This window comes from Lepidochelys olivacea (genome assembly GCF_965140295.1).
Source record: "Lepidochelys olivacea isolate rLepOli2 genome assembly, chromosome: 21".
Taxonomy (NCBI): Eukaryota; Metazoa; Chordata; order Testudines; family Cheloniidae; genus Lepidochelys; species Lepidochelys olivacea.
In genome coordinates, this window is record NC_140431.1 from 18,651,721 (window position 1) to 18,668,067 (window position 16,347).

At 44.9% G+C, this 16,347-nt stretch overlaps 1 protein-coding gene across 3 annotated transcripts in view; it reads left to right on the plus strand.

The window, feature by feature from the left end:
- The window catches only part of LZTR1 (leucine zipper like post translational regulator 1), a 289,726-nt gene that overhangs the window by 128,088 nt on the left and 145,291 nt on the right, over window positions 1–16,347 (plus strand). For all 3 annotated transcript variants that reach the window (XM_084611172.1, XM_084611173.1, XM_084611171.1), the window contains exon 9: window positions 927–1,128. In XM_084611172.1, coding sequence (XP_084467298.1) covers window positions 927–1,128 — 202 coding nt within the window. The remainder of the gene's footprint in view (window positions 1–926; window positions 1,129–16,347) is intronic.

Here is a 16,347-nt window from a genome sequence, read left to right on the forward strand (position 1 = left end):
TGGGTATTGTTTTAATTTCATAGTTTCTGAGAGTTTAAGGCCAGAAAGAATAATTAAATCATCTAGTGTGACCTCCTGAATATCACAGGCTGTTCAGTTTCACCCAGATACCCCTATATTAAGCCCAAATACTTTAATTAGGCTTAAGCATTTCAGTCCTCTGGAGGGTAAACTATTGTGTGCCACAGACAGAGAGCAAGAGATACCGAGGTGTCCCCAGTGCCCAGAGCTCCTGCAATGGCAGGGAATTGATTAAGTGAGATAAGCTCAGATGATCCCAAGATGAATCCACATTCCATGCTGCAGAGATCAAAAAAACCCCAAGGTTCCTGCCAATCTCAGCTGGGGGACAATTCCTTCCCAGCCCCAAACATGATGACCAGTTTGACCCTGAGCATGTGAGGAAGATACACTAGCCAGATGTGCTGTTGCTCAAATAGAAGTTATTTATTTGATGCAGAAATTACTGGGTGAGGTTCTCAGGCCTGTATTATGCAGGAGGTCAGACTACATGATCATAATGGGACATAAAATCTAGGAATCTATGAAAACCACCACAGTAATGAAACAAAATACAGAATAAACCAACCAGTCATCCAAACATTAAATGAAGTGTGCAAGTCTTGTATCTTGTCCTGATGTCTGCTAGAGTTGGGCTCTGCCTGACTGCAAGTATAATAAAAAGCTGAATTGGTGATTGCAAATAATATTCATCATATTATGTTAAGAAACTGTGATCCCTTACCAAAATACTGATTTTATTTAAATAGTGGGGGTAGGGTTTGGTTAGGGTATATTGTAATATGTGTTCTCCATCTCTAATTGATAGAATCCTTTGGGGATTTTGAGACAGTTAATTTTCAAAACTCATTTTGAAGAAAGGAGTTGTAAAAGATTTACTCTTTGTTTCATGTCTTGTGTCTCAGTTGGACACGAATTCCTACTGAACACTTACTTCGGGGCTCCCCTCCTCCGCCACAGCGAAGATACGGTCACACCATGGTTGCCTTTGATCGCCACCTCTATGTGTTTGGTGGTGCTGCAGATAACACATTGCCAAATGAACTTCACTGCTACGATGTGGACTCTCAGACCTGGGAAGTTATCCAGCCTAGTCCAGATAGTGAGGTAAAGAGTGCACTGTTTAATTATTCCTCTTTCTCCTTTTAATCTACCTTTTGCTTCCATGATATAGAACAAAGAATCTTTATTTAAATTAATAACATTAATATTGAATTATACTTTTTATAGCTCCTTCCCCAAAAAACTGTTATACTGTCAGTACAGAGTGAACAAAATTTCCTTAGAAGGCACTGTCATTATTGATACTTGTAAAACTCAAACTTTCTTCATTGGCACTTTTTTTTAAAAGATCCAAAAAAGATGTTTATAGGAGCTAACACTTGACATAGAAAATAATAAATCCTCATGTTCCATGGCATGAACCAGCCACTAACTGATAAGGGTTAGGAAGAAACTTCCCCAGTGAGGATGTTATTCCATGATAAGCAAATGGGGTTTCTTGCACGTTCTCCTGAAGCATCTGGTGCAGGCCCCTCTGAGAGAAGATACTGGACTAGACGGACCACTATAAACTTCTTATTGGAAAGCAATTCCTCTGTTTATATGTTCCTAGGTGCAGTACTTACTAGCAAAGAAGAACTGGCTGTGAATTTGAGAATAGGGGAGCTTGGAAAGACTAGCTACTGTTGAAGATATTTGGGTTCATTAAGCAGTAGAATCATGGAAGATTAGTGTTGGAAGAGACCTCAGGAGGTCATCTAGTCCAACCCCAACTAAATCATCCCAGCCAGGGCTTTGTAAAGCTGGGCCTTAAAAACCTCTAAGGATGGAGATTCTGCCACCTCCATAGGTAACGCATTCCAGTGTTTCACCACACTCCTAGTAAAACAGTGTTTCCTAATATCCAATCTAGATCTCCCCAACTGCAACTTGAGACCATTGCTCCTTGTTATGTCATCTGCCACCACTGAGAACAGCCGAGCTCCATCTTCTTTGGAACCCCCCCCCCCCCTTTCAGGTAGTTGTATGCTGCTATCAAATCCCCCCTTACTCTTCTTCAACAAGCATGTGGACAAAGGAGATCCAGTGGATATAGTGTATTTAGATTTTTAGAAAGCCTTTGACAAAGTCCCTCACCAAAGGCTCTTAAGCAAAATAAGCAGTCATAGAATCATAGAATATCAGGGTTGGAAGGGACCTCAGGAGGTCATCTAGTCCAACCCCCTGCTCAAAAGCAGGATCTATACCCAATTAAATCATCCCAGCCAGGGCTTTCTCAAGCCTGACCTTAAAAACTTCTAAGGAAGGAGATTCCACCACCTCCCTAGGCAACGCATTCCAGTGCTTCACCACCCTCCTAGTGAAAAAGTTTTCCTAATATCCAACCTAAACCTCCCGCACTGCAACTTGAGACCATTACTCCTTGTCCTGTCCTCTTCCACCACTGAGAATAGTCTAGAACCATCCTCCTTGGAACTACCTTTCAGGTAGTTGAAGGCAGCTATCAAATCCCCCCTCATTCTTCTCTTCTGCAGACTAAACAATCCCAGTTCCCTCAGCCTCTCCTCATAAGTCATGTGTTCCAGACCCCTAATCATTTTTGTTGCCCTTCGCTGGACTCTCTCCAATTTATCCACATCCTTCTTGTAGTGTGGGGCCCAAAACTGGACACAGTACTCCAGATGAGGCCTCACCAATGTCGAATAGAGGGGGACGATCACGTCCCTCTATCTGCTCGCTATGCCCCTACTTATACATCCCAAAATGCTATTGGCCTTCTTGGCAACAAGGGCACACTGCTGACTCAGATCCAGCTTCTTGTCCACTCTCACCCCTAGGTCCTTTTCCGCAGAACTGCTGCCTAGCCATTCGGTCCCTAGTCTGTAGCTGTGCATTGGATTCTTCCATCCTAAGTGCAGGACCCTGCACTTATCCTTATTGAACCTCATCAGATTTCTTTTGGCCCAATCCTCCAATTTGTCTAGGTCCCTCTGTATCCTATCCCTCCCCTCCAGCGTATCTACCACTCCTCCCAGTTTAGTATCATCCGCAAATTTGCTGAGAGTGCAATCCACACCATCCTCCAGATCATTTATGAAGATATTGAACAAAACCGGCCCCAGGACCGACCCCTGGGGCACTCCAGTTGACACCGGCTGCCAACTAGACATGGAGCCATTGATCACTACCCGTTGAGCCCGACAATCTAGCCAACTTTCTACCCACCTTATAGTGCATTCATCCAGCCCATACTTCCTTAACTTGCTGACAAGAATACTGTGGGAGACCGTGTCAAACGCTTTGCTAAAATCAAGAAACAATACATCCACTGCTTTCCGTTCATCCACAGAACCAGTAATCTCATCATAGAAGGCGATTAGATTAGTCAGGCATGACCTTCACTTGGTGAATCCATGCTGGCTGTTCCTGATCACTTTCCTCTCATGTAAGTGCTTCAGGATTGATTCTTTGAGGACCTGCTCCATGATTTTTCCAGGGACTGAGGTGAGGCTTACTGGCCTGTAGTTCCCAGGATCCTCCTTCTTCCCTTTTTTAAAGATTGGCACTACATTAGCCTTTTTCCAGTCATCCGGGACTTCCCCCGTTCGCCACGAGTTTTCAAAGATAATGGCCAATGGCTCTGCAATCACAGCCGCCAGTTCCTTTAGCACTCTCGGATGCAACTCATCCGGCAACCATGGACTTGTGCACGTCCAGTTTTTCTAAATAGTCCCTAACCACCTCTTTCTCCACCGAGGGCTGGCCATCTATTCCCCATGTTGATGCCCAGCACAGCAGTCTGGGAACTGACCTTGTTCGTGAAGACAGAGGCAAAAAAAGCATTGAGTACATTAGCTTTTTCCACATCCTCTGTCACGAGGTTGCCTCCCTCATTCATTAAGGGGCCCACACTTTCCTTGGTTTTCTTCTTGTTGCCAACATACCTGAAGAAACCCTTCTTGTTACTCTTAACATCTCTCGCTAGCTGCAGCTCCAGGTGCGATTTGGCCCTCCTAATTTCATTCCTACATGCCCGAGCAATATTTTTATACTCTTCCCTGGTCATATGTCCAACCTTCCACTTCTTGTAAGCTTCTGTTTTATGCTTAAGATCTGCTAGGATTTCACCGTTAAGCCAAGCTGTCGCCTGCCATACTTACTATTCTTTCGACACGTCGGGATGGTTTGTCCCTGTAACCTCAGCAGGGATTCCTTGAAATACAGCCAGCTCTCCTGGACTCCTTTCCCCTTCATGTTAGTCCCCCAGGGGATCCTGGCCATCCGTTCCCTGAGGGAGTCGAAGTCTGCTTTCCTGAAGTCCAGGGTCCGTATCCTGCTGCTTACCTTTCTTCCCTGTGTCAGGATCCTGAACTCAACCAACTCATGGTCACTGCCTCCCAGATTCCCATTCACTTTTGCTTCCCCTACTAATTCTTCCCGATTTGTGAGCAGCAGGTCAAGAAAAGCTCCCTCCCTAGTTGGCTCCTCCAGCACTTGCACCAGGAAATTGTCCCCTACGCTTTCCAAAAACTTCCTGGATTGTCTATGCACCACTGTACTGCTCTCCCAGCAGATATCAGGAAAATTAAAGTCACCCATGAGAACCAGGGCATGCGATCTAGTAGCTTCCGCGAGCTGCCGGAAGAAAGCCTCATCCACTTCATCCCCCTGGTCCAGTGGTCTATAGCAGCCTCCCACCACTACATCACTCCTGTTGCTCACACTTCTAAACTTAATCCAGAGACACTCAGGTTTTTCTGCAGTATCATACCGGAGCTCTGAGCAGTCATACTGCTCCCTTACATACAGTGCTACTCCCCCACCTTTTCTGCCCTGCCTATCCTTCCTGAACAGTTTATAACCATCCATGACAGTACTCCAGTCACGCGAGTTATCCCACCAAGTCTCTGTTATTCTAATCACGTCATAATTCCTTGACATCACCAGGACCTCCAGTTCTCCCTGCTTGTTTCCAAGGCTTTGTGCATTCCTATATAAGCACTTGAGATAACCTGCTGATCGCCCCTCATTCTCAGTATGAGGCAGGAGCCCTCCCTTCACAGATATTCCTGCCTGTGCTTCCTCCCGGTATCCCGCTTTCCCACTTACCTCAGGGCTTTGGTCTCCTTCCCCCGGTGAACCTAGTTTAAAGCCCTCCTCACTAGGTTAGCCAGCCTGCTGGCAAAGATGCTCTTCCCTCTCTTCGTAAGGTGGAGCCTGTCTCTGCCCAGCACTCCTCCTTCATGGAACACCATCCCATGGTCAAAGAATCCAAAGCCTTCTCTCCGACACCACCTGCGTAGCCATTCGTTGACTTCGACAATTTGACGGTCCCTACCCAGGCCTTTCCTTCCACGGGGAGGATGGACGAGAACACCACCTGCGCCTCTGACTCCTTTATCCTTCTTCCCAGAGCCACGTAGTCCGCAGTGATCCGCTCAAGGTCATTCTTGGCAGTATCATTGGTGCCCACGTGGAGAAGCAGGAAGGGGTAGCGATCCGAGGGCTTGATGGGTCTCGGCAGTCTCTCCGTCACATCGCGAATCTTAGCCCCCGGCAAGCAGCAGACTTCTCGGTTTTCCCGGTCAGGGCGGCAGATAGATGACTCAGTCCCCCGGAGTAGAGAGTCATGGGATAAGAGGGAAGGTTCTCTCATGGATTGGTAACTGGTTAAAAGACAGGAAACAAAGGGTAGGAATAAATGGTCAGTTTTCAGAATGGAGAGAGGTAAATAGTGGTGTCCCCCAGGAATCTGCACTGGGCCCAGTCCTTTTTAACATATTCATAAACGATCTGGAAAAAGGGGTAAACAGTGAGGTGGCAAAATTTGCAGATGAAACAAAACTGCTCAAGATAATTAAGTCTCAGGCAGATTATGAAGAGCTACAAAAGGATCTCTGAAAACTGGGTGACTGGGCAACAAAATGGCAGATGAAATTTAATGTTGATAAATGCAAAGTAATACACATTGGAAAACATAATCCTAACTATACATATACAATGATGGGGTCTAAATTAGCTGTTCCTCTCAAGAAAGAGATCTGAGAAAGGTATCAAGTGGAGTGCCTCAAGGGTCGGTCCTCGGGCCAGTTTTGTTCAATATCTTCATAAATGATATGGAGGATGGTGTGGATTGCACCCTGAGCAAGTTTGCAGAAGACACTAAACTGGGAGGAGTGGTAGATATGCTGGGAGGTTAGGGATAGGATACAGAGGGCCCTAGACAAATTGGAGGATTGGGCCAAAAGAAATCTGATGAGGTTCAACAAGGACAAGTGCAGAGTGCTGCACTTAGGACGGAAGAATCCCATGCACCGCTACAGACGAGGGACCGAATGGCTCGGCAGCAGTTCGGCAGAAAAGGACCTAGGGGTGAGAGTGGACGAGAAGCTGGATATGAGTCAACAGTGTGCCCTTGTTGCCAAGAAGGCCAATGGCATTTTGGGATGTATATGTAGGGGCGTTGCCAGCAGATCGAGGGACGTGATCGTTCCCCTCTATTTGACATTGGTGAGGCGTCATCTGGAGTACTGTGTCCAGTTTTGGGCCCCACACTACAAGAAGGATGTGGAAAAATTGGAAAGAGTCCAGCGGAGGGCAACAAAAATGGTTAGGGGCCTGGAACACATGAGTTATGAGGAGAGGCTGAGGGAACTGGGATTATTTAGTCTGCAGAAGAGAAGAATGAGGGGGGATTTGATAGCTGCTTTCAACTACCTGAAAAGGGGTTCCAAAGAGGATGGATCTAGACTGTTCTCAGTGGTAGCAGATGAGAGAACAAGGAATAATGGTCTCAAGTTGCAGTGCGAGAGGTTTAGGTTGGATATTAGGAAAAACTTTTTCACTAGGAGGGTGGTGAAACAGTGGAATGCGTTACCTAGGGAGGTGGTGGAATCTCTTTCCCTAGAAGTTTTTAAGGTCAGGCTTGAGAAAGCCCTGGCTGGGATGATTTAGTTGGGGATTGGACCTGCTTTGAGCAGGGGGTTGGACTAGATGACCTCCTGAGGTCCCTTCCAACCCTGATATTTTATGATTCTGTGATCTTGGAATCATTGTGGATAGTTCTCTGAAATCATCCACTCAATGTGCAGCAGCAGTCAAAAAGCTGAACAGAATGTTGGGAATCATCAAAAAGGGATAGATGATAAGATGGAAAATATCATATTGCCTACATACTGCCTACATAAATCCATGGTACGCCCATACCTTGAATACTGCGTGCAGATGTGGTCACCCCATCTCAAAAAAGATATATTGGAATTGGAACAGGTTCAGAAAAGGGCAACAAAAATGATTAGGGGTATAGAACGGCTTCCATAGAGGAGAGAGTAATAAGACTGGGACTTTTCAGCTTGGAAAAGAGGCGACAAAGGGGGGATATGATAGAGGTCTATAAGATCATGAGTGGTATAGAGAAAGTAAATAAGGAAGTGTTATTTACTCCTCATAATACAAGAACCAGGGGCCACCAAATGAAATTAGTAGGTTTAAAGCAAACACAAGAAAGTATTTTTTCATGCAACGCACTGTCAACTTCTGGAACTCCTTGTCAGAGGGTGTTGTGAAGGCCAATACTATAATGGGGTTCAAAAGGGAGCTAGATAGATTCATGGAAGATAGGTCCATCAATGGCTATTAGCCAGGATGGGCAGGAATGGTGTCCCTAGCCTCTGTTTGCCAGAAGCTGGGATTGGGTGACAGGGCATGGATCACTTGATGATAACCTGTCTGTTCATTCCCTTTGGGGCACCTGCCATTGGCCACTGTCAAAGGACAGGATACCGGGCTTGATGGACCTTTGACCCAGTATGGCCGTTCTTATGTTCTTCTCTTCTGCAGACTAAGCAAGCCCAGTTCCCTCAGCCTCTCCTCATAAGTCACGTGCCCCCACCCCCTGATCATTTTCGTTGCCCTCCGTTGAACTCTCTCCAATTTGTCCACATCCTTTCTTTAGTAGGGGACCCAAAACTGGGTGCAGTACTCCAGATGTGGGCTCACCAGTGCCGAATAGAGGGGAATAATCGCTTTCCTCGATCTGCTGGCAACGCCCCTACATATACATCCCAAAATGCCATTGGCCTTCTTGGCAACAAGGGCACACTGCTGGCTCATATCCAGCTTCTCGTCCACTGTAATCCCCAGGTCCTTTTCTGCAGAACTGCCACTTAGCCAGTCGGTCCCCAGCCTGTAGAAGTGCATGGGATTCTTCTGCACTTGTCCTTGCTGAACCTCAACAGATTTCTTTTGGCTCAATCCTCCAATTAGTCTAGGTCACTCTGGACCCTATCCCTACCCTCCAGCATATCTACCTTTCCCCCCAGCTTAGTGTAAAACTTTTGAGTTGTCTATATTCATGCAAAAAGCAGTGTCAGTAGAATATTAAAGATGCGCAATTAAACACAAAATCAGAAAACATAAAAGTAAAAATTGAAAACACATTATACTCTTGTTTGTAGGCATTATGGTATAGTAATTATACGACTACATGCTATTTCTCATTATATAATACATCCTTAGATACACCCGTGTCTAAGATAGCCTTGTATTGCATAATTTAAAGGAATTGGGTCTGACATGAGATTTTTTTAACTGAGGCTTGGATGACCCTTGATCATTTTGTTCTCAGAATACAGAAAATGGCAGTCATCTCCCGGCATGTTACTTTTCATTTATTCCCTGGGTTTTAAACGGTATCGTTATACATATTAGTTCCTCTTTCTTTATAGTTTTTGCCTTGAATTGTGTGTAATGTTTCAGTTGGTGCAATACCAATTCTGTAGCATTTTTATTAGCTGATCTGTGGAGCAGAAAGGGTTTAGTGTTAGCGTGCAATATGGAGAACTGCAAAATTTGATTTAATATTTTTTAAAAGTGGAGATTCCTACATCAATTTTTATTTTGAGTACTATAGTCAATATTACCGTTTCTAATACTTACTGGTTTTACTAATGACAGGTTTCAGAGTAACAGCCGTGTTAGTCTGTATTCGCAAAAAGAAAAGGAGTACTTGTGGCACCTTAGAGACTAACCAATTTATTAGAGCATGAGCTTTCATGAGCTACAGCTCACTTCATCAGATGCATACCGTGGAAACTGCAGAAGACATTATATACACACAGAGACCATGAAACAATACCTCCTCTCACCCCACTGTCCTGCTGGTAATAGCTTATCTAAAGCTAACAAGGTGGTCATATCTTTGTAGACAATGAGCCAAAACATATTGCAGCAGTACCTACAGGTATATAATGAGGCATATGATAACTCAACTTTGTTGTAAAAACATTAGCCTAGAGCACTATTGATACATTGTCTAGCACCTTGTACACACTCATACAGTCCTCACCTTGAACAAATCCGTCACATAAGACACCATTTCTCTCATTTCACTTAAGTGACTACAGTGATCATCCAATCTGACCTTCTGTATAGGGTTACCGGATAGCAACTGTGAAAAAACAGGATGCGGTAATAGGCACCTATATAAGAAAAGGTGTCCAAAAACAAGACTGTCCCTTTAAAAATGGGACATCTGGTCACCCTACTTCTGCATAACACAGGTTTCAGAATAACAGCCATGTTAGTCTGTATTCGCAAAAAGAAAAGGAGTACTTGTGGCACTTTAGAGACTAACCAATTTATTTGAGCATAAGCTTTCGTGAGATACAGCTCATATGAAGTGAGCTGTAGCTGACGAAGGTAACAGATAAGTTGGTTAGTCTCTAAGGTGCCACAAATACTCCTTTTCTTTTTGCATAGCACAGATCATTGAACTTCCTGAAATAATTCCTGTTTGAACCTATTCCTGATTCATGACACCTAAAATGTAATACAACAGTATTCCCAAGCTGCTTAAAGCTGAGATCCTATTCAGGAAAACAAAACTCATTGTGCTTCCCTCCAAGTACATCCTGTGATGTTAAAGGCCTACTTATATTTTAGATCTCAAAATAAACTTCTCTCCTTTTTTACAAGATTTGATGAGCAGTGAAATAGTTAATAATGTTGATGTTTGAAATGAAATGAATGGGTGGTGCATACCTCAGAGCTATTTTTTCAGGCTCTGCAAACTCAGGCGGACACCTATGTATTGGTTACACTTGGATTACATTTTGAAGGTTTCTTCTGCAACAATAGCAGTTACAGACTAACTTTTTAAAAATGAAAACTGAAACTCTGGAAACTAGTTGAATCATAGAATCATAGAATATCAGGGTTGGAAGGGACCCCTGAAGGTCATCTAGTCCAACCCCCTGCTCGAAGCAGGACCAATTCCCAGTTAAATCATCCCAGCCAGGGTTTTGTCAAGCCTGACCTTAAAAACCTCTAAGGAAGGAGATTCTACCACCTCCCTAGGTAACGCATTCCAGTGTTTCACCACCCTCTTAGTGAAAAAGTTTTTCCTAATATCCAATCTAAACCTCCCCCACTGCAACTTGAGACCATTACTCCTCGTTCTGTCATCTGCTACCATTGAGAACAGTCTAGAGCCATCCTCTTTGGAACCCCCTTTCAGGTAGTTGAAAGCAGCTATCAAATCCCCCCTCATTCTTCTCTTCTGCAGGCTAAACAATCCCATCTCCCTCAGCCTCTCCTCATAACTCATGTGCTCTAGACCCCTAATCATTTTTGTTGCCCTTCGCTGGACTCTCTCCAATTTATCCACATCCTTCTTGTAGTGTGGGGCCCAAAACTGGACACAGTACTCCAGATGAGGCCTCACCAATGTCGAATAGAGGGGAACGATCATGTCCCTCGCTCTGCTCGCTATGCCCCTACTTATACATCCCAAAATGCCATTGGCCTTCTTGGCAACAAGGGCACACTGCTGACTCATATCCAGCTTCTCGTCCACTCTCACCCCTAGGTCCTTTTCCGCAGAACTGCTGCCTAGCCATTCGGTCCCTAGTCTGTAGCGGTGCATTGGATTCTTCCATCCTAAGTGCAGGACCCTGCACTTATCCTTATTGAACCTCATCAGATTTCTTTTGGCCCAATCCTCCAATTTGTCTAGGTCTTTCTGTATCCTATCTCTCCCCTCCAGCGTATCTACCACTCCTCCCAGTTTAGTATCATCCGCAAATTTGCTGAGAGTGCAATCCACACCATCCTCCAGATGGTGACTTTGGTCTGGCGCGACAATTTGGCCCACAACATTTTCCCTGCTTGGGAATTAACCATGAAAAGTTGGTCAAGGTATTTTCAATAAAAATGTTATAAAAAGGTGCAGGAAAATCAAACAAGAGACTAAATTAGTCTAAACAAAAAGGCGTACTAATATAACACAGAGACTATGTTAGAAGATGTGAATCCAAAAATTAATAGACCAAAACTGGTGTAGTGGTGTAGACCTAATCAGTAAACACAATAATGAGGGGATGGACTATGCTGCGTACCTTCCCCTCCTTCTTTAAAAAAAAAAAAAAAAAAAAGGGGACTTTTTAAAAAAGCACCATGGCATCTCAGCTCCACTTGTCTCAGCCCAGCTTATCTCATCTTCCCTGACCCCGAGAAAGAAAAAGTAGACAAGACTGAAGGACTTTCTTACCTAATTGTCAGGGGCTCCAATCAGAGTCACATAAGACCCTATACTGTCTCCTTTCACTTTTTGTATGTTACTTTCTGCCCAATTATATTTCCTTCCGTGGGTGGCATGTGAGGTCCCCTTCTGGGAGGCTAGCTACGCGGCCCGGCCACTTGTGCTCAAGGCCCCACGCCTACCCCCTGTCTGCTGAAGCCCTGAGTGCCTGTCTTTCTCCCCTCTGCGTCCCCACAGCCAGAAGAGCCCCGGCCGAACCACCATGGGACCCCAGCCGGTACCAGTGCCAGGCCACTGGCCGGCCTCAGCATCAGCCCCCAGCGCTGGCCTGGCCTCAGTGCTGGGCCCCAGCACCGGGCCACCCACCAGTCTCCAGCGCCAGGCTGCCGAGCTACTTCCAGGCCACTGGCCAGCCACAGCGTCTGCCCCAGTGCTGGGCTGCTGGCCAGACTCAGTGCTGGGTCGCCCCCAGTGCCGGCCTTCTTACCTCCGGCTGGCAACAGAGCTGAGCTCCTGCCAGCTTGGGCACCAAGGAGGCAAGTTCGTCTCCATATTGGAAGAGAAGGTTCAAGGTCTGGAGAAACAAGTATCGATGCATAAGAGAAACTGAAGATTTCCTTGACAGATGTCAGGATATGCTTCTACGGACACAACATTCTGAAGGTTCAGAGCAGACTGCGCAGAGGGGACAGAAGGACGGGGAAGAAATTTGGCAGCATGTGACCTCCAGAAGAACAAAGGGGAGCGTCCATGTACCAGCAGTGCAGATACAGGTAAGCAACCATTTTCATGTTCTCTGCACAGGTACTAATGCGGAGAGTGGACTACATGATACATCTGAGGGAAGGGAACAGAAGGAGACTTCGCCGATTGGAAGGCAAGAGATGCACTGTCCTTGGGATGTGGGTACCACGACCACCGCTCCCAAGAGAAGGAGGCGAATGGTGGTGGTCAGGGACTCTCTCTTGAGGGGGACTGAGTCATCTATCTGCCTCCTCCACCGGAAAATCGAGAAGTCTGCTGCTTGCCAGGATTCACAATATGACAGAGAGACTGCCGAGACTCATCAAGCCCTCGGATCGCTACCCCTTCCTGCTTCTCCATGTGGGCACCAATGATCCTGCCAAGAATGACCTTGAGCGGATCACTGTAGACTACGTGGCTCTGGGAAGAAGGATAAAGGAGTTTGAGGCGCAAGTGGTGTTCTCGTCCATCCTCCCCATGGAAGGAAAAGGCCTAGGTAGAGACCGTCGAATCGTGGAAGTCAATGAATGGCTACGCAGGTGGTGTCGGAGAGAAGGCTTTGGATTCTTTGACCATGGGATGGTGTTCCATGAAGGAGGAGTGCTAGGCAGAGACGGGCTCCACCTAACGAAGAGAGGGAGGAGCATCTTCCCAAGCAGTCTGGCTAACCTAGTGAGGAAGGCTTTAAACTATGTTCACCAGGGGAAGGAGACCAAAGCCCTGAGGTAAGTAGGATACCGGGAGGAAGCACGAGCAGGAGAGCGTGAGGGGGTGGGCTCCTGCCTCATACTGAGAAAGCGGGACAATCAGCAAGTTATCTCAAGTGCCTATACACAAATGCAAGAATCCTGGGACACAAACAGGGAGAACTGGAAGTCCTGGCACAGTCAAGGAATTATGATGTGATTGGAATAACAGAGACGTGGTGGGATAACTCACATGACTGGAGTACTGTCATGGATGGATATAAACTGTTCAGGAAGGACAGGCAGGGCAGAAAAGGTCGGGGAGTTGCATTGTATGTAAGCGAGCAGTATGACTGCTCAGAGCTCCGGTATGAAACTGCAGAAAAACCTGAGAGCTTCTGGATTAAGTTTAGAAGTGTGAGCAACTACTGCACTAGGCAGCACAGCATGGGGAGGAGGTGTCCAGCCCTCTGTGGAGAAAGAAGTGGTTCAGGACTATTTAGAAAAGCTGGACAAGCACAAGTCCATGGGGCAGGATGCGCTGCATCCGAGAGTGCTAAAGGAGTTGGTGGATGTGATTGCAGAGCCATTGGACATTATCTTTGAAAACTCATGGTGATCGGGGGAGGTCCCAGACGACTGGAAAAAGGCTAATATAGTGGCCAACATTAAAAAAGGGAAGGAGGAGGATCCAGGGAACTACAGGTCAGTCAGCCTCACCTCAGTCCCTGAAAAAATCATGGAGCAGGTCCTCAAGGAATCAATTCTGAAACACTTAGAGGAGAGGAAAGTGATCAGGAAGAGTTAGCATGGATTCACCAAGGGCAAGTCATGCCTGACTAATCTAATTGCCTTCTATGATAAGATAAGTGGCTCTGTGGATGCGGGGAAAGCAGTGGAAGTGTTATTCCTTGACTTTAGTAAAGCTTTTGACACTGTCTCCCACAGTATTCTTGCTAGAAAGTTAAAGAAGTATGGGCTGGATGAATGGACTATAAGGTGAACAGAAAGCTGGCTAGATTGTCGGGCTCGACGGGTAATGATCAATGGCTCCATGTCTAGTTGGCAGCCGGTATCTAGCAGAGTGTCCCAAGGGTCGCTCCTCGGGCCGGTTTTGTTCAATACCTTCATTAATGATCTGGAGGATGGAAAGGATTGCACCCACAACAAGTTTGCAGAAGACACTAAACTGGGAGGAGAGGTAGATAGGATACAGAGGGCCCTAGACAAATTGGAGGATTGGGCCAAAAGAAATCTGATGAGGTTAAACAAGGACAAATGCAGAGTCCTGCACTTAGGACGGAAGAATCCCATGCACCGCTACAGACTAGGGACTGAATGGCTAGGCAGCAGTTCTGCAGAAAAGGACCTAGGGGTGAGAGTGGACGAGAAGCTGGATATGAGTCAACAGTGTGCCCTTGTTGCCAAGAAGACCGATGGCATTTTGGGATGTATATGTAGGGGCATTGCCAGCAGATCGAGGGACGTGATCGTTCCCCTCTATTCGACATTGGTGAGGCCTCATCTGGAGTACTGTGTCCAGTTTTGGGCCCCACACTACAAGAAGGATGTGGAAAAATTGGAAAGAGTCCAGCGGAGGGCAACAAAAATGATTAGGGGCCTGGAACACATGAGTTATGAGGAGAGGCTGAGGGAACTGGGATTATTTAGTCTGCAGAAGAGAAGAATGAGGGGGGATTTGATAGCTGCTTTAACTACCTGAAAAGGGGTTCCAAAGAGGATGGCTCTAGACTGTTCTCAGTGGTAGCAGATGACAGAACGAGGAGTAATGGTCTCAAGTTGCAGTGGGGGAGGTTTAGGTTGGATATTAGGAAAATCTTTTTCACTAGGAGGGTGATGAAGCACTGGAATGCGTTACGTAGGGAGGTGGTGGAATCTCCTTACTTTTAAGTTTTTAAGATCAGGCTTGAGAAAGCCCTGGCTGGGATGATTTAGTTGGGGATTGGTCCTGCTTTGAGCAGGGGGTTGGACTAGATGACCTCCTGTGGTTCCTTCCAACCGTGATATTCTGTGATTCTATGATGGGGGACAGGGTGGAGCATGGGCGGGGTCTGGGCTTTGTTTAGGCGAGTATTAGCCTCCCCTGGCCTATTGTACCCACCACGCATGTTTCCTTCTATCCTCACTTGCTCAGCTTTTTCATCGAATCCTCAAACTGTACTGCAAACACCAGCATAGCAAAATAAAAGGCCCATCCAGCGATGCCCTGTTTGGAAAAAAAATGATCCCTAAGTGGAATGTGAGCCAGGGTCCACGCAACAAGTGTCATGGCTCACCTGCCAGCCTAAAGTATCTTTTCATGATTGACCAGCTGTCCAGTGCTCCAAAAATATAAACAAAAACCGTATTGCCCTCCCCCCCTTTTCTATCCCGCCTGTTCTCTACTTTGTGTTTCTGTCTGTTAAAAACAGAAAAAGTGAATACCCTTCACACAACAGGACTGAGAGTAAAATTAACCCTTTTCTTTCTGTCAAAGAATGGTTGTTGGTGAAAATAAGACACTAATATTTTACCTCAAAATTTTTAAAATGTATTTTAATGGTTTATTTTGCATAGTTACTCAGTTTCAGTTTCAATTTAAATGCTTGTTATAATTCCTTGTTTTTTATGTTTAATCTATAATCTTCCAAATTTAAAATAAATGCTTTTGAGTGTTCTTTGCCAAAAAAACCCAACAACAAGTCTTCGTTTAAAAAACAAAACAAAAAACCTCAATCCCCCAAACCTTAACTCTTTTGGCCCGTAAAATTAATACGGTATTTCCTGGTGCTGTGAATTGGATTGTTATATAGGTTTTTATCTTTTTTTAGGATTTTACTTATTGAGTTTGCTTTAGGGTTTATTTGTCTAAGTAGAGGGCTTTGTATTTGAGAATTTTATTTTTTGATGCACCTTAAAATTATGCTTTTTATATTGAGGCTGTGTTTGATCTGTGTTTGGTTTGTTTAAATTTTTTAATAATATTTAGAAATAATTTGGGGGGTTTTTTTTGTTTAATATTTAGTTTTTTGCTGAGCTGTTAGGGAGTTTGTAAAGTTACTGTATTTTTTTTAAAGTAAGAAATATTAGTTTAAGATTTTGCTGATATTTTATTGATGAAGATGCAGTTTATTTTGTAATTTCTTGTAGACGTTTGTTTTAATAACTGTGTTTTATTTAAATGTTTGAGAATTAGTTTTTGGCTTAATTTTTAGGTTTTTTTTAATAATAGAGTAGCTATTTGTACTTGTTGGATTATTTTTATTTGAATTAAATATTTATTTTTATTTGGAATTATATTTGTTTAGTGTTTGTTATATTACAGGATTATTTTTTTAATTAATTTAGGGTTTT